The sequence below is a fragment of the Alternaria metachromatica genome, assembly GCF_023757995.1.
Source record: "Alternaria metachromatica strain BMP 0045 chromosome Unknown scaffold_29, whole genome shotgun sequence".
Classification (NCBI taxonomy): domain Eukaryota; kingdom Fungi; phylum Ascomycota; class Dothideomycetes; order Pleosporales; family Pleosporaceae; genus Alternaria; species Alternaria metachromatica.
The window spans coordinates 87365-105483 of record NW_026055520.1 but is presented as its reverse complement, the minus strand read 5'-3'; the positions used below and the strand labels follow the sequence as shown (position 1 = coordinate 105483).

At 54.2% G+C, this 18119-nt stretch overlaps 5 protein-coding genes across 5 annotated transcripts; all 5 read right to left on the bottom strand.

The window, feature by feature from the left end:
• Positions 1–3363: 3363 nt before the first annotated feature.
• Positions 3364–4632, bottom strand: J4E83_009000 (uncharacterized protein; the record flags this gene model as incomplete). The annotated part of the gene is made up of 1 exon (XM_049335893.1): positions 3364–4632. The coding sequence occupies one exon, from the start codon at positions 4630–4632 to the stop codon at positions 3364–3366; it is 1269 nt and encodes a 422-aa protein (XP_049184927.1).
• A 1060-nt stretch (positions 4633–5692) lies between these two features.
• J4E83_008999 (uncharacterized protein) lies at positions 5693–6906 on the bottom strand (the record flags this gene model as incomplete). The annotated part of the gene is made up of 2 exons (XM_049335892.1): positions 5693–6696; positions 6903–6906. 2 exons carry the CDS (start codon positions 6904–6906, stop codon positions 5693–5695), a joined length of 1008 nt encoding a protein of 335 aa, XP_049184926.1.
• An 891-nt stretch (positions 6907–7797) lies between these two features.
• J4E83_008998 (uncharacterized protein) lies at positions 7798–13144 on the bottom strand (the record flags this gene model as incomplete). The annotated part of the gene is made up of 3 exons (XM_049335891.1): positions 7798–11498; positions 11729–12730; positions 12781–13144. The coding sequence occupies 3 exons, from the start codon at positions 13142–13144 to the stop codon at positions 7798–7800; spliced, it is 5067 nt and encodes a 1688-aa protein (XP_049184925.1).
• A 638-nt stretch (positions 13145–13782) lies between these two features.
• On the bottom strand, positions 13783–15609 carry J4E83_008997 (uncharacterized protein; the record flags this gene model as incomplete). The annotated part of the gene is made up of 1 exon (XM_049335890.1): positions 13783–15609. One exon carries the CDS (start codon positions 15607–15609, stop codon positions 13783–13785), a length of 1827 nt encoding a protein of 608 aa, XP_049184924.1.
• Positions 15610–15923: 314 nt separating this feature from the next.
• On the bottom strand, positions 15924–17599 carry J4E83_008996 (uncharacterized protein; the record flags this gene model as incomplete). The annotated part of the gene is made up of 3 exons (XM_049335889.1): positions 15924–16114; positions 16160–17271; positions 17319–17599. 3 exons carry the CDS (start codon positions 17597–17599, stop codon positions 15924–15926), a joined length of 1584 nt encoding a protein of 527 aa, XP_049184923.1.
• Between the last annotated feature and the right edge of the window lie 520 nt (positions 17600–18119).

Below are 18119 nucleotides of genomic sequence, written 5' to 3'. Positions count from 1 at the left end.
CAGCGGTGTACCACACTATCAGCGTCTTCCATCGCCACCCTTGGCTTTTCAGGCGCGTCTTTCGAACAAGTCCGGCACCTAGTCATCTCTCATTCATCAGGCCCGCGAGTCGATCCCATGGACCCATGCGAATATCCACTTGAGTCTGGACGACGAAACAAAGCTACAACGAGATGGACCCATCGATCACCCGATGTACCGGTCCCAATAGGCGACTGCGAAGCTATCCCATATCCTCTTCAGCTGTTCGACGGTCACCTGATGTCAGGTCATGCATCAACGAGCATGGGACCACACTATGTGCCTCAGCCAACGTCGTTTGAATCCCTCCATTACAATCAGCAAGCATCTCATTCTGCCGGACACATACAAGCACAGGTGCCAGTCCTACTTGAAGGCGTACAAGAGGAGTTTGCTGAGGAGGATTTGCGACATGCCGTAGCCTGCTGGGAGATCCAGAACAAGGCGCACACCGTTTCCGCGATTGTGAATCCAACAGAAACTGCTACTAGAGATTCATATGCTGCGACACGTAAGACCGCGACAGGCTATACCGCCGCCTGCGACGTCTCAATGGTGCCAGCGTACCCAGCCAGGATGCCTGACCACGGCTTTACCTCGGATCAAAGCAGCAGCGGATATGAATTAGACGTCGACCCATGGTCTGGACAACAGTCGGCAGAGACCATCATTCATCCGAACGCGCTTCTTGACCACGTTCAGGACTTCGGCCAACAGGACAACCCTTTCTTCAATTTCCAGAACATCGACTACGATGCCTTTGACAACTCAGCGTGCGACCAGCGACCACATTTTTGTCAGATGGCACTAACGACAACACAACACAACACGACGCCTTCCATGTTGAGCGCCGGTAATAATACAAGTCATTATCGTACCCTATTGGCTCCCGCTGCACCGCCCTCCGCTCCACCGAGCCTCCAACAGCACGATTCCCAACCAGGTCTTGTCACCTCAAGCGAGGTGCCAATATACACAACCAACAGGTCCATTTCCGATATGGCAGCCCCTCCTGCCGGCTTCCCATGGAGCAGACATATTGCCCCATTTACTGATTCGTCGTTGACTGTTGCAAGGCCAATCCCGCCACCGTCTCCAGGATTCGATCACTCGAAAGCATCTCATCTCGACATTCCGAGCATAATCCTGCCCTCGATGCCTGCTGAGGGTAGCAGAGGATTGATCAGCCATCGCAAGCGGAAACTGATCATTTCGAACGGCGATGATGAGAGTGGATCAAGATCTGGCCGCGCGGTGGACAATATCCAATTTCATACAAACCCGGATGCCGATCGTCAGCGCCGACAATCGCAGCCAAAGCGTCGTCGGGTCACGGAGAAAACGTCATTTTCCTGCTTTGGATGTCGTTTCAGCAGACGAAAGGTGTGTATATGACTTTCCATCCCAAGCTTAATTCTGTTGCTGATCCAGCTCAAAGTGCGAGATCTCTGTTCATGGTATCTGCCTTCGATGTCAAAACATATTGAAGAAGTACTCGCATTACACAGCGGTCCCGAAGTTCACCTGCAACGTACGAACGAAGTTTTCCGAGATGTCCATCTACACCGATCTACCAACGAGTTTGCCTATAGCGGATATCGAGCTCAAGCTACAGTCTAGTCTTTCTCGCCCAATCCGAATTGATTGGGACGACGGCGATCCGCTTGTGACGATCGGAGTCTCTGCGACTGTAGACTTCGCAGCCGCTAAGAGTGTGGTAGTCAGACTTCTGAGCCGTGTCCGCAGCCTTATAGACATGCTTGAACCGTGGAACCCCAGACAGTATCATTTCAAAGGATACCATGAGTGTTTCTTTAGTTATTCTGTCAGCATAGTTAGATGGAAAAGAGCGATCTGTTTCTTTTGGCCGGATCTGAAAGACGCACTGGACTTCCAGGGGATGTTCCATCGATGCTATCAACAGTTCTGTTTACGGAAACTTGATAGCTTACTTTTCTCCAGGCGAAACGACGAGGCGGTCTGGTGGCTGAATGCCCTCTACGAAGAGATCTCGTCCATGGAACATACCACCACAACAAACGTTTCTGCGAAAGAACATCTGTTGTCATCCATCACGCAGCATTTACTACATCTATACCGCGTTATGTTCCCTGCGGTTACGGCGAACGTTGTTAGAACACCGGCCGTTCACAAACAGCTGGATTTGCTTTACAACTTGTTCCCCGAAACATCCGAATTACTGCCTGAGACATTCAGGTTGGGGCTGCCCGATTATCTCGTAGGCGACGCAGTACGCCACAAGTTGCAGCTACATAAGTTGCCCCTGATACCATTACCAGAACCAAGAGACTCGCGTCATGATGCGTCGTCCAGGGAGTTGGTCTGTGACCGATGCAAACGTCCTTCCGCGCTGAAAGCGTACGTTCCCGCAAGCCATGTGGCATTCTTTGGATTGGAAAAAGAAGACGTGGACAATTTTGAATCTTTGATCCAAAAGATACTCCTCAAGATCAAGACACCATACCCAAACGCGGCGCTTGATGTGTCTCCGTGGACTTTATCAATCTCTCTCAAGGCGTATTTCGATCAACCGGATCTCGAGAGTGCTTCATCCATGTCCAGATCCATGATATTTTGGTGTGTTGCTGAGGTTTCATTGCAGATATGGGAGGCTTTTATGCACTCCCCCATCCAGGATGCCTTGGCGAACCACACAGAGTGCGAGGTTGAAACGCCACTCTGGAACATGGAAGAAAGTATTATTATTGGTTCGTTTGCTAGAAGCCCCAAAGGTGCTGTATACGAATGGGCGAGGAGATGGGTACAAGATTACATGGAGCTAGACATCATGGAAAGTTCGGACTGCGAAGACAGTGAAAGCGAGGGATGAGGTCAAATTTGAGTCTAGAACGCGAAAATAGTCAGAACTCTCTATAGACGTGCACCATCGCTTTTCTTCTACTTCTACGAATTCTTTGTATAATTCACAACATGCCACGCCACATGCCGTGTCTCTAGCCGTATCTGTACTTCAAACGTTGGCGCTATCTTGCGACACACTAGCCTTCTTACATTACGCTCCCGTCCTCTCTCTCTTCTCTACTATCCCGTCACGCCTTGTAGTGAGCCGATAGATCCTACTGCCCAATTACCTCTAGGCCCCATCGTCATCATCTTCCCGAAACCCAAAAACGGATCCAGGTGACCGAAACCCCCACCCTCCACCAAATCACCCCCCTCACCTCCCCCTCCCATACCCAGGATACGGCCTAACCCCCTCAAACATCCTAACACAATCCCCAACATTCCTCCCCTGACCATTAAGCCTAAGAACAAGTCAGCATCCATTCCCACCTCCAGCGCCATTCCATCCCAAACAACTTACCCCACCATCTCCTTAACAAGATTCTCCGCAAAGCAAATCACCGCCCTCGCCCCCTCCGCCGGCCTATTCCCACTAAGCCCCCTTCCCACCGCCCCCGTTTTCCCACCCTCCTCCCTCGCCAACTCCATAACTAATGGTAGATCTGAGGCGTCAAAAATAGCAGAGTCGTCGAGATCGAACTCGGTAGCTGGACCCGTGAGATGCGACCAGGTGGTCGGCCAGTTGATGTCGTGTTCGCGGCGGAAGTCTGCGCGGCCGAAGAAGAAGAGGGGGGTGTTGGGGGTGGAGGTGTTGAGGAGGGGGGGTGTGCCGGAGAGATTGATTGAGAAGCGCGCTGTGGGGGGGTTTGTAGCATTGAGCAGGGTTGGGGAGAGGAGGGTTGGGAAGAGGGCGAGGGAGGTTGCGACTGTGCCGCCGAGGCCGTGGCCTATGATACCGTAGGTTTCTGTGTTTAAACTACCCGAGAAGTGGAGGGACGGGAATTGGCGCGAGAGTAAGGAGGTACTGTTGATTTGGCTGAGGGTGAATGCGATATCGGATATGCGTGTTTCGACTGCGGATTGCACGGTTTGGTTCCACTGCGTGAGGGGGGAGAGGTTGGATAAAGGCACCGTCCCGCTATTATACACAATCTCCAAATCGCGGGTTCGCGAGGACGTGAATTGGACGATTGACGCGTCGCCAGGGTGGTCGATGACTACGACTGCGGCGCCGTTGGCGGCGATGTAGCGCGCCATTGTTGAGTACATCAACCTGCTCGTGTCGACGTGTGGTTCTAGGATCACGACGGGGACTTTGCTGACGTCACCACCGCCGCCGCTGCTGCTGCTGATGCAAGACGAATATGTCATTGCTTCGAAAACACCTGCGTCACGTTCGTTGCCTTCGATGAACTGCTCGTTTGCTATTTTCGCGGTTTGCGGCGGCATATACTCCTGCTGGCCCATTGCAGAGCACTGTTTCCTGGGTACAGGCATATACAAGCTGACCATGAGCCTGCGGTCTTCATCCAGGCGGTAAGGATCCTTTTTTGTGGAATCTGTCAGGGGAAAGTGGGAGACGGCGACGAGGTAATTGTGGTTGTTGTCCGCGCCGGGGATTTCGATGGAGTGAACATTTTGCGGTAGGAGCACTGTGAGTGTGATGACGAGTACGAGGCCGATGGTACCCAGAAACGGAAGCATGACGACGGGTCGAGTGGAAAGGCGGAGGAGCTTGAGGAGACGGGCTTTGAAGGCGGGTTTGGTGGGGGTATCTGAGGACATTGAAGCGAGTGTGATATTGGTGAAGCAGTGGAAGAGCAGCGGGTTCCCGTTGTGATGTGACGTGGTAAAAAAGGGAGGAGACGGGAAGGATGCAAGGTACCGGATTGCTCTGTTTGCGACGTGATCTAGTGGAACCTTTGAGTGAAAGGTTTCCAAGAGCGGGAAGAACTTTAGTGTGTCGTTTGTACAACTGTGGTCACGTTCCATAGATATAATAAGGCCGACAGTATAGAGCAGACAAATTGAAGTAAAGAGAAGATACGTCCACTGCTCTACCCGGGATGCACGGTACCGAATTGTTACTTTTGCAAGTTGATCTAGCGGGGGTATGGAGTGAAATGTTTCCGACAGCGGGAAGTATATTAGTGCGTCGTTTGTTTTACTGTGCCCACGTTCTGTGAATGTGACGAGGCCGGTGTGTGGTCGGTGCGTGGTCGCACTGGTGGGATGCGTCTCCCTCTGGCGCAACACACTACATATCGGCAACTTTCTGCCGTGCGGGTACTACTCGGCTGGTGGCCAAGAGGAAGTCGCATGAATCGCATACCAACAGGCACTGCGTAGGACCCGAGTTCGCTTCTCCAGTTTCGGGCTAGTGAAGGAATACCAAGACGTGAAAGTTCGCTAAAAGATGTAGACGGGGTTGGAATAGGATCGAAAACGGCGCGGGACTCTGAGGAATGATTTGGGCGTTCTGTTCACCCAGTTCATTGCGATTCGCGGTAATATGGGACGAAGATTGATATGAAGAAACGCGAATCTTGGATTGGATCTGTGAATGATGTGAGAAGCAGAAGGATTTACTAGTCTATAGTCATGTACCATGACGCCTCTATGTCTTTCCTCTTCATCCTCTTCTATTCGCAAAACAGTTAATGTTGAAATTCGGCCGTATCGTCGTAATCGTGCAGTGTGGGGTATAAGCAATGTTGAATCCTCCGTACGTAAAATGAGCGTAAACATCATGGCCTGAATCATGGCCTGACGTAGATGTTCGGCACGTCTCCAAGCCAAAACCTATCAAACATGTGTAAGTAAACCAGAAACAAAACATAACTTTTCAAGACCCCGACTCCAGGGAAGAAAGCGACAACCTCTTCCTCTTCTCAATCGGCAACCTCTTCCACATGCCAACATGCTCAATACCTTCTTCGATCCAGTGGGGTTCTGCTGGTATCTCAACCTCGCCGTCATCGTTCTTCAGCTCCTCGTGGAAGCCGTGCTTCTCCCACATGCTCTGCAGGTTGGCTTGGGCGTGGATCATGACCAAGCCTTGCCAGGTAATCTCCCTCTCCTTATTGTTGCCGAGTATCTGCGCCATCTCCAGCGCGGTGGGAGATGGAGGCCGGTAGATGAGATCAGGATTTGACCCCGCGTAGTCGAGGGCGGCGTTGATGAGCAGCTTCGCGAGGCCGAGACTGCGGTAGGGTGCTAGGACCGCGAGCCTGCCGAGTTTGATGTATGGCTCCGGCGGGTGCTTACTCTCCTGCTCCTCACCGGGTGGGTCTGCATCGGCATGCTTGTCCGTCTTGTCGTCCTCGACGTACTTGTTCGGGCCGTGGGGCGGGGGTATCAGGCGAATCGTCGCGACGGGAACGCGGGTGGCGGTGGCTGAGGCGCGGCGGGCGTCATCAGCTGGAGTGTTGCCAGAGTCGGAGCGGCGCAGTGTCTTGGGAGGGTGGGTTGAGTGAGTGGCGACGGAAGCATAAGCGACCCAGTGCCAGCTGCGGGCATCGTCTTCGTCGAACTCGGCTTCGAGGGGGACGCCCTGCTCGCCGTAGACTTCCTCGCGGATGGCCATGGCGTCGCAGAAGTTCTGCGGGACGTGGATCTTCTGCTGGCTGCAGGGGAGCGTGTTGTCGTAGCCATCGAGGGCGCTCTTGAGTGGGCACACGGTGTTGACGAACTCGGTGCCTGAGTTGGTCGCGATTAATGGCGCACCGTTTGGCGAGCCGAAGCCGCCTTTTAGTACGCTGGTCATGGCGGGGATGAGGTCGCTGTCTAGTTGCGCATGTGTTGAGGTGGGTGTGGTGGTGAAGGTGCGGTTGATGCGGGAAGAGAGGACTATAATGGCGCGCTTGGTGGCAGTGATGAGGGAAATTGCGTGGCAGTCGTCGTCTTGAATTGGCGCAATTCAGGCAAACCCTGCTTTGGGAAGGCGCGATGCGCCCTATAAAGAGGGCACACCGACAAACTCTACGGTAGCATGCAACACGTTGTTTTGGGACCCGCAGTTTCAGGCGCTCAGGGTCCTAAGACTGGCTCTATACTCATAGCGGCAGAACAACTGGAGATCGCGCGCAGTCGAGGTGCGCGGGCGAGTGACGTCTCGAGGCCGTCCCCCACTGATGTTGAGAAAGTGATGTCACTAGCTTGAACCCTTGCCCGGACCGCACGGACTACACGGCATATGGGGTCCGACGACCAATCACGTGGCGCGCTACACATCGGGCTGCCACTATCGCTGCCCTGAGATCGTCTGGTGCCTTAGCTGCGTCTGTTTCACATGTCAGCTCGAGCTATTCGCCATCGCAGAGCATGATAGAGTTTCCGGTATTGCGCCTTCCCTCCATCCATGGTAGACTGCCATGGCCGTGTGTGCGTACGCAAGGCTGACAGGAGTCGCAAAGGCGCCGACGGAGTCATGCCTACCACTCCGCCTTTGGATTACTGATCAGGTTATACATACACGCCCTTGAAGAAAGGTATTTACACAAGTCATACCAGAATTAGTATCGTGTGGAGGTTTTCGCGCATCAAAATAGCTATCGTGACTCATGCACTGCTGTGGTGAAGATGACTTCGTCCCTCGAAGGGCGTGCACGTACATGAAACTCTGCTCTCAATAGCTCTACTACCCTGTCTTGTCCGCCATCTTAGGACAATCAAGGTAACCAAGTATCACCAAACTTATAAGAGAGTCGCAAGCGAAGCCCTTGGACACCTTGCCAGTTCTCCATAAGCGCAGAGAGAAGCAGAACATCAAGCAAATGCCGTGTCTAGCCATTACCACGCACCCCCTAAGCCCCGAAGTAATGAATAAAGACGGCAGAGAGTGTCACATCAACGCAGACTTCTCAACCACACCTGGGCATATAATCACACCCCTCTATTCTTACAACCACACAATCCTACACTCACCCACTTCCACCTAAATATCCCCCTTCACTCCTGCCAACTCCTCCACCCCCCTTCTCTCCACCCCCCACTCCTCCCCCCCTCCTTCATAACAACCCTAACCCCACTCACCCTCTGCGCCCTATCCACCGCCTTACACATATCCACCACACTAAGCGCCGCGCCCATAACCGCTGTCAGGGCCTCCATTTCCACTCCCGTGGGGCCTGTACATTGCACTTTGGCTTCGATGTTCACACCCCCAAAACCCATCTTCCCCATCTTCCTCATCTTGTCCTTCCCCTTCCCGTCCAATACCCCCATAATCCCCTCCATCTCCCCTTCCTTTGTTGTTGTTGTTGTTGTTGTCCGCGGATCCCCCTTATCACCAAAAAGGCGGAGTTCAACGCCAACGTGCGTGAGAGCGATGGGGTGGCATAGTGGGATTAGGTCTGGGCATTTTTTCGCGGCCATTATGCCGGCTATGCGCGATGTACCCAACACATCTCCCTTTTTGTTGGCGTTTGAGCGGATGAGGCGGAGGGGCACGGCGTTTGTGAAATACACGGATCCGACGGCGATGGCGGTGCGGGTGGTGTGTTCTTTGGCGGATACGGAGACCATGTGTGCGGATCCCGAGGGTGTGAGGTGGGGGAGGGATGGTTGTTGTTGGAACTGTTGTAGTTGGGATTGTTGTAGTTGGGATTGTGAGGGGGTGGGTTTAGTCTGTGAAACGGGTTGTTGAGCGGAGGATGGTTGTTGCACTGGTACCTCCATCTCCCCCTCCAGCATCGACAGAGGACGAGTCTGCTGTCTCGGTTCCGCCTCAAAAGGCGAATGCGCAGCAACCTCATTCATGCTATCCAAAAAGTCCTGCAGCGACGTTGTTCCTGGAGCCTTGCCCTTGCTGTCTGTCGGGGGCTTCACAATATGTCTAGGCGGCCCGGGCAATTCTGTCCGCTCCAATTTCCTCCATTCAACATGCCTCGAGCGTCTGAGTCCAGGTAGGGACTGGAGGGGTCTCTTGGCGCGTACGAAGGCTGGTTTATCGGTGTCGGTGTCGGCGTCTTGGTTAGGTACGATTTGGTGGGTACGTGGTACGGGCTTAGGTAAGACTTCCTCGACCTTTTTGATGCTTTCCACTCGGTATTGCGGTAATTCGTCGATTGCGCGTTCGACCGTTGGCGGCTGTTGGGGCGGCTGTTGGGGCGGTTGTTTGGTTTCGAATTCTCCTGCATGTTCATGTGCGCCCAACTCTCTCTTCTCATCTTCTATCCCTTGCTCTTGGACGTCCATCTGTTCATCCCCACCCTCTCTTCCTCGCTCCAGTACCTCAGTCATTCGTCTCTCATCCTCCATCTTCTTAGCTTGCCTCCTCTTATTCCGCAAGACGGTCTTACTTACGCCCTGACCGGGAGGCCGATGCATCCGAGGTGAGTCTTCTCTAATTTTGCGAGGGTCGGGTTTGGCGTCATCTTTTGTGTCTGCTTTGGGGTCGGGTTTGGCGTCATCTTTTGTTTCCGCTTTGGCGTCAGATTGGTCGTCGGGCTTTGGTGGGACGGACTCTGCGGGGCGCTTGGGTTGGCGCTTTGGGTCGGGCTTGACGTCTGGTTTGGCGATTGATTGGATGTTGGTCTTCTCGTGCGTTTTCGCATCGGTTTTCACGACTGGTCTGGCGTTCGGCGTAGCAGCGGGCTTGGGCTGAGTCTTGCTGTCTGGTTTGGCGTCTACCGTGGGTCCCTGCTTCACCTCCTCTTTCTTCTCGTTCTTCTCGTCTTTTCCATCCGTCCCTAGAATCTTCGACCATGACCAAAAGCCCCTCCTCGTCGACGTCGAATACATCCTCCGTCCCATGACCCCGTTCGTTGTCACGCCACTCCCCGCCATCCTCACAGGCATAGGCTCAATCTTTTTCTCGCCATCCACCTCCTCACCAGTCTCGCCCATCTCTTGCTTCAGCATCGGCACCTCACCATCCATTTCTTCAGTCTCCAAACCCAAAAACCCCAACCCCCCCGCCTCCATCTCCTCCCAATCCAACACCCCCTCCGCATCCCCCCACATATCCCCCCTCCGCTCAAACGCCTCATGCCACCTCACCGCCATGCGTTCCGCCGCCTCATTCCCCAAATCATGTTCCCGAACCATACTATCCAGTACCTCCTTGACCCTCTCATCCACAATGCGCTTATCCACCTGACCAGTACCATCAACATGATCAAACCGCGCGTTCCACCGGCTGATTAAGATTTTAAGCCAGGTTTGCAAGGTGCGTTTGTTGGACGAGGTCCAGACGTCGTAGGGTAGGTTGTCGATGCGCGGGTAGGAGGATTTTAGGCGGTTGCGGAGGGCGAGGACTTGGGATTGGAGGTGCGGGACGGGGGCGTCGAGGGAGAGGATTAGGGTAGAGTCGATGGGGATGATACCTGATGGAGGGATGTTGAGGCGGAGGTCATCTTTGGAGGACGGTGGGGATGGTGGGGAGCGGGGGGTGATTATGTTGGTGGGTTTGCTGGCCTTGGTTGATGGCTTTTGTTGGACGGAGGCGGGAGGGAAGGGATCTCCTGCGTTTGCGACTGAACTCGTGAAATCGTCGGCAACCATATCAACTGGCTCATCTACTAGTGGCTCGTCGATCGATTCGCTGGTAGTCGTCTGCGCCTGTTCCTCCGTCGATTCAGTCACGCCAACATCCCCAGCACCATCTCGTTCCCTCTCCATAATCGGATCCCCCACAATCTCATCCCCCCTCTTCAACACACTCACAGCCCCCTTCCCCGCCGGCCACACCACCCTCTTCGCCTTCGGGACATCCACATCTTTAACATCCCTCTCTTTATACTCCCTCTCTTCCCTCGGCGGATGCATCGGCATCTTCTTAACCTTCTTCATAGCATCATCGAGTACATCATCAAGCTCGAATCCCTCCGGCAACGCCCCCTCCCTATCCGCCATGCTGGTTCTGCGCACGAGACTAGCCCTGCGCTCCCCCTCTTCATGTGCGTTGAGTTGTTGGAGTAGTAAGCGTTTTTTTGCTAGGACTTGTTCGCGTCGCTTTCGCATCTCAGCTGTCTTTTCTGCTTCGGCTTTGACGACTGCGGCTTGTTGTTTATACGACGCTAAGAGCACACCAAGTTCTTTCATCTTCTCAGTTCGATACCTTTCTTGTTCCCGTCTTCGGGCTCGCTCGCGCTCGTTTTTGCCTTTCCTTTTTCTTGGTGCCGTCGCATCGTTACCAATAGGAGTGCCAACGGCATCAAACGTATCAGCCACACGTACTTCAGGCACTACCGGCGATACTGGCGGGTCCAGCACCCGGGATGCAGAAGCAGGAGCAAGCGGCGTCCCCCTCTCAACCTCCACGATCCGACGATGTAGATTCGCAATCTTCTTCTCGATGTCCCTCAGGAGGTTTTCAGATTCATTCGGCGCTTCGACGTCCTCTAAAAACTGTTGGACGCCGAAAGCGTCTGTGGATCGGGACGTGTCGATGTTCTTTAGGAGCTTCTTTGCTTTGGCGAGGCGTTTGAGTTGGTAGGTTTTCTTTGCGGAGGGGGTGGGGGATGTGGAGAAGGCGCGGATAGTAGTAGTTGTTGTGGTTGTTGTGGTTGTTGGAGGAGATGTGGTGTGTAGGAAAGGCAGGGGCGAGGTGGGTGTGCTGGATCGGGGGAGTAGGGGGTTTGAGTGGTGGGGTGGTTGTCTTCGTAACGTGGACCACTGGGAATCCAGACTGGACAAGGGCTTGTCATCTAATGAAGGTCAGCAAGGTACATCACAGACTGGACGGTCTCAGATGAAGGCAGAATCGGATATGTGATTGGTGTATATAGCCAGATATCCAAGTCTAAGCGATAGTGCAGTCAAGAGAAACGAAATCGCTCAAAACGCTATCTATGCAGTGACCGCCGTGGTATCATCAGACGTCCAACCGTGACTGTTCGTGAAGAAGAAAAGAGAAAGGAGATCCAAATTCACCCACCAATTAAAATCATAGGCCTATTCTCCATATTGGCAAGGTCGTCCAGATCAGCATGCTTCTCCGCCTTGCGCTTCACAGCAGCTCCAACAACATCGAGAAGTTCGCGCTCGCGTTGGCCCCAGCCCAGCACCGTTTCGTCGCTAAGCCGGCCTTCGTGTCTGTCCATCTCGACCTGCTTTATGCGCTCAAACGCTTCTTGATCAATAGGCTCGCCGCCATTGCCCTGTCTTAGCACATCTCTCAAGCTCACCTCCGCATTACCATGTAAACAGACTTTAAGATTCCCGTCACTCGTAATGCGAAGCCGGTTACAGGACCCACAGAAATCGTTCGTCATACTCGTTATAAAGCCGACTTTGCCCACAAAACCAGGCACTTCGTACGTCTTGCTCGTGTCGTTTTTGTGTCCAGGGACCGGTCTCAGCCCGGGGTATTTCGTGCGGATGGTGTCTAACATCTCCTGGAAGCTGATCATCTTGTTCTCGCTCCATTTATTGCCGCCAAAGGGCATGTATTCGATGAATCGCACTTCGATGTCTTTCTCGCGGCCCATTTCGACAAAAGGCAGGATCTCGCGCTCGTTGAGACCGCGCATGACGACGCAGTTGACCTTTAGCTTAACTTTTGCGCCCAGCTTGTTCATTTCGAGTATGCGGTCGATGGAGCGCATGACGGCGTCGAAGCCTTTCCGTCGGGTCATGATCTGGAACTGGAACGGGTCTAGGGTGTCGAGGCTGAGGTTGACGCCGGTCAGACCTGCTTCCACCATGGCGTCTAGTTTGCGGTGTAGCGAGATGCCGTTGGTTGTGAGGGCGAGTTCGCGGAGGCCGCGCGGGCGCAGACTGCCAATTTGCTGCATGAGCGGGACGATGTCGCGGCGGACCGTGGGCTCGCCGCCTGTGAGCCGGATCTTGGTTACGCCTTGCGAGACGAAGAGGGAGGAGAGGTAGAAGATCTCGGGTGTGGTGAGCATGTTAGCGGGGGGTGATAGCGGTATGCCCTCTGTTTTTTTGTTAGCAGGTACCTTTGTTATAGAAGTGTTTGGAGCGCACCCTCTGGCATGCAGTACAGACACCGCAGGTTGCAGCGCTCGGTAATGCTGATGCGGAGATAGTCATGCTGCCGATTGAACGTATCCGTCAGGAAATCAGAAAAAGGTTTCGCGTTCTTAATCGCCTTCCTCCGCTCATCCACCTTCGACGTCGCCGGCACCGAAACTGGAGGCACACTCGCGGGGAAATCCACATCGGGCTCCTGGATCGCAGCATTCGTCGCAATGCATCTTGCGCGTAACGCGCCTATCGACAGTCGCGTCGCCGGGTGTGATAACGGTCGTGAAAGCGAGCGTGACATCTGATTGCCACCAGCCGCCCGTCGCAGTCGCAGCGCGGCCGGACCCGCCCGTATCCTAGCCATTTGCGCCATTATGGGGAGTATCGATTCGTAGGTCCTGGGCAAACATTGGGAGGGGCGCACATGGGGAGCTATATACGCCGCAAGAGGGTAGGGCGGAGATGACTGATATGTGACATGCTTTGGAGCGCTTTAGGTGGGCTGTCCGAGAATGTGACAGGGATCTACAAGGGCTCTTGGCGGATCCTTACTAAGAACAAGACGGCAAAGGTGGGGTATGCGGCGAAGTGCGATACACGGTAGTTGGATTGGGGGAATTGTGTGTAAGTACAAGTAGTCATGTGTCTTTATTTAATGCGATTGTATCTCCGTAAGCGCCTTTATAAATGTTGTAGAGCATTTTCGCAGTCCCGCGGAACTGTTCCGAGCCTTCTCACATGCTCGGGAAAATATCGGTCTTCCTTATTGACATAGAGCTGAACCGCCCCCAGATGCCAAAACGCGTATCTTGCACTCGTTGAACCACCGATACCTGCGCGATAGTTCCAAAAATGACAATGTGATATGTCGCAAAAGAATGACCGCAAAACACGCGCAAGTAACCACCCCGTCTTCAACCAACTAAACTCTCGCAGAACCGTTAATGATAACCACCACCAACACTTTCCAAAGTCCTGCAATTCCACTCCCCAGACTAGCCCCTAAAGCTCACAGTCCTCTTCCTCCTCCTCATCCCTACCATCCCACGCCCTCCTAAAAGCCTCGAACTCCTTCCAAGTAATACCACCACTTCCCCTCCTCATCTCCTTCCTTACCCTCTCACCCACCCTCCCCCTCTCACCCTCTGCCTCATTCTCCTGACTTCTCCGCCGCTTACTCTCCCGCTCAATATCCCCCTCAACATAAACATCAGCATGCCGCTTCCGCATAAGCGGCCCGACGACATGAGGCGGCGCGATGACGAAGCTGGCCTCGCCGAATGCGGGATCGGGCTTCTCGAAGACCCTCTTCTTTGGGGGTGGTGATGGATATGGTGGGGAGGGGGGTTTAAAGTTGGGGAGGTAGGCGAAGGGTGAGGCGGTGGGGGAGGAGGAGGAGGAAGGTGGTGGGGAAGGTGATGGGGTCGAGAACGGGGAACGACGCTTTGTGCCACGGGTAGAGGGTGTGATGGGTTCGCGGTGGGTTTCTAGGGACGTCTTGCGCTTTTTGGAGGTAGGAGGTGAGGTATCCTGCGTCTCGTTCTCACCCGAGGAGGCGTCGTTTCGCTCACGCTTACGCTCCCCCGGTGTATCCCCGTTCGTGCGTGTTTCCTTATCGGTATTCCCATCCCTCGCATCCTCCTCCCTAGCACGTTTCCCATGCGTATTCACCTCCTCCTCCTCTCTCGCCCTCCTCTCACGCTGCTTCCGCTCATATCGCTCCTGCATATCCCTTACAATCTCCTCAATACTATCATGACCACTCGGATCAGGATTCTCCGCCTTCTCACACTCCCTTCCAGAATCCTTGCAGAGAAACCCAGCCACAGCCTCCGTAACCCCATTCTTAATTTCCGGTGCAGCCCTCACAACCACCTCGACACAGCAAGCCAGAAACTTAATATCTTTCTGCTTCCTGAACTCCCTCAGCCTCATCGAGTCCGCGGGTTGGAAAGATCCCGTGAGGATATTGCGGACGATGTCGTTGCAGGTAGGGCATTTGAATTGTTTGTGGGTGTGGTCTTGTTTTTTGCAGTTGGCGCCGCAGGGTTCGGTGCTGGAGATCCAGTGGCCGCAGAGGAGGAGGTGCGTGACTTGGTTGCTGCAGCGTTTCATGCCGGGGTATTCGGGGATGAAGTGCCGGCTACCGCGGAATGTACCCATGTAGCCGACTGGGAGGGCGTTCTCGGGGGTGTCTTCTTCGATGACGATTTCGTCTAGCCAGTTTGGCGCGGGCTCTGATGGGGGTGTCGTCTGTTGGTGGTTTTGTTGGCGCGGTGGCTGGGAACGAGTACGACTGTCACGTTCCGGAGATGTAGGTGGTGTCGTGTCATTGCGCGGCTCGCTAGTGTCATCGTCTTCAGCGGCTGCACTATGACCGTCTTCTCCGGCTGGTGTCTCGACCGAAGGCCGGATATCATCACCATCACGGGAAGGTGTAGTTGCAGGTATCAGAGGTGACACGGGCGTTGCATCTGGCATATCGATGTCGTCCGACGTGGTAGAAGCGGCTTCGGTCGCGTTGCCCGTCGGCGCACTAAACATGGGAAATGGCGGTGGCGGGATGTTCCTCATTCTCGATGTAGACGTGTTGGTGTTCTTCACTTGTGAGAACAAGTACCCTGATAGCGCAGCATTGGGCGGCGGAGACGGTGTGGTGTTGAATACGCCGCTCGCGTACCGTGTAGGAGGTGCGGCGTGATTGCAGGCGGCCCGGTACGCTGTGCTCTCAGTCGCTACATACTTGGTTGATGCGTCGTTGGACGATGTGGTGACGTTCGCATCGGCGGCGCTCCAGAAACTTAAGAGCTTGCGGATGGGATTAAACATCTTTGCTATTGGCGAGTTGCTGTGATAGGGTTGATGTTGACGGAAAGCGGATCGAAAAGAGTGCTGTGAGTGGGACAGTGCTGTGAACAGGAAGTCGAGGTATATTGCGTGGGGTGCGGAAGCTTTAGCGTCATTAATAACAGTGCCAAGAGTAGTGAATGTGGCGTTTCAGTACCTGTGTTGATACTATTGTGGGGGAGTTAGTTCGTGCTTTCACTAAATGCGTCGTGACGGGGAAGGATTAGTCATGCATGAGAATAAGAATATTGTGTAAGGGTATACACATGCGATGATTCTATATGCAACCGCTTGAACTATTTGGTGATATCGTCACCAGGGACTTTGGAATGCTGGAGCGAAGGACCGTTTGGCTCGTTGCTCTGCATAGCTTCCAAGATCTCGAGGTCCACATCCGCCCGAGGTCCAGTAAAGTTCTTGCGCCCATCGATGAACCATTGGAAGGTACTGATGAACAGTATGATGCCGAAAGCAACAACGCAGTAGTCTAGCGTTGTTAGCGAGGCCCAAGCACACTCATACTAAAACTTACTCATGTTGGACGCTGAGACAGGGAGCTCAGGCGGGAAGAGGAACAGAACGGTGGTGATGATTGTGTATGCGATACCGACCAAGTTGGCGATCCAGCCCAATGGTCCAGGCAGAACGAAAGCCCTAGGTCCAAGCATCTTTCTGCCGCGGCAGACGTTGATTGCGACGGGAATGGCGTAGCTGACGCCCAGGGCGACGACGGAGGATGAGATGAGAGCGTTGAAAGCGCTACTGGACCCGATCAAGATCAATCCAAACAGGATGGTCAGGGTCGCAGCCAGGATCAGAGCATTGAGCGGTTGGCCGAGTCGTGGATGTACCTTGGCGAAAACCCTGGAGAATGGAAGGCCGCCATCTCGAGCGAATGCGTATGTCATGCGGCTAGAGGTAGTCATGATGGCAATCTCCGCGAAAAGGATGCAGATCAATGGAAACATCAAGAGGCATGCGGCTCCAGCTTTGCTGCTTGTGGCGTTGTACAAAATTTGTAGAAGTGGGCCGGGAGCTGCAGAGATGATGGCTTCCGCGTCGCCGCCGGACACGAATAGCAGGACCATGAGGAAGATGAAGCCGGTGACAGTTCCGATACAGACACAGTAGATCATGATCTTTGGGCCCTCGACTGACGCATTCGGAATCTCTTCAATCATATGCGCGACAGCATCGTAGCCGGTGAGTCCAAAGCCGCCCTGAAGCAAGCCCAAGAGCCAAGCGACACCATCAGGCCAGCCCGTCTCATTGATGAACTCGGTGAAGACGAACTCGGCGGAAGCGTAGTTAGGAGACGAACATGCCAGGGCTGTGATGCAGACGATCGCGAACCCGCCGATGGACCATATGAATGCGCCTCGATTAACGTAGGGGAGGAGGTTGTTCATGAACGCATTGATGACGAAGGCGATGAGAGTCCAAGCGACGTAAATCAGCCAGACCTGCCATGCGTGCAGCGTGAATTCAGGATGGAACAACGCGATGAGACCGGAAATCAGTTGGGACGCGAGGAGGCCTCCGGAGGTAGTCAAAGCGAGCCATCCGGATACGTTGATCCAGCCGGTGATGAAAGAGGCGAGAGGAACCCATTTCCGCGGGGTAATAACGGCGACCCAATGGTATCTGCGATGCGTGAGTTGACGATGCGAAAGCCGACTGAAGGTACTTACTGCCCACCAGCAGTAGGATACGCCGACAGAAACTCGGCCAGCGATGCGGCCAGACACAGGTTACAGATGCCGGCGGTTACAAGTCCCCAGATGACGCTTGTAGAGCCACCAGATGGTAATGCCAGTCCGATTGATGACGAAAGCGCGGTCCACGAGTTCAAGATGGCGAAAGCGAGTCCAAGCATAGACAAGAGACTGAAGTTGCGCTTCAACTCGCCCTTGTGTCCGAGAGCCTGCAACTGGGCTTCATCGTCCAGCGTGTGCCGTTCAGCGGGTTTCATGATGGCGTATGCAGGCGTCTACCGGGTCCGCGCGACGTGATACCAACGACCGGAAGATTATGATGGGGCAGACACTCTCTATAAACACATGGACGTGAAGATGCGATCCGGAAGGATGCGCGAAGCCGTGCTCTTAGCCATGCGGCCATTGACGTCGGCTGCACCGAACAGGCATGGCGACCAGGTCAGTGGAAGCTTGTCAATGCTTACTTGTGGTTCATCCACAGATAAGAGGCCCGGTGGTGGTGTCCACAGGGGCCAAAACATGGGGTAGAAGCCAATCAGGCGCCATAGCGACGACTATCTCGCGCTGACGGAACGGGGTTACATCGCGCAATTGCACACAGGCCTAACTGGTGTCGGCAAGCGGACGCGACCGTATCTAGCCGGAGATTGCGCGTCAAGAGCGTGTTCTTGGAGATGGGCTTGGAGATATGTGACGAGATCAGATGACAGCGAGTGAAAGGCAAAGGCATTGAAGAGTGCTGGCGGAGTTTGAGGATGGGGCCCGGGCGTCGGC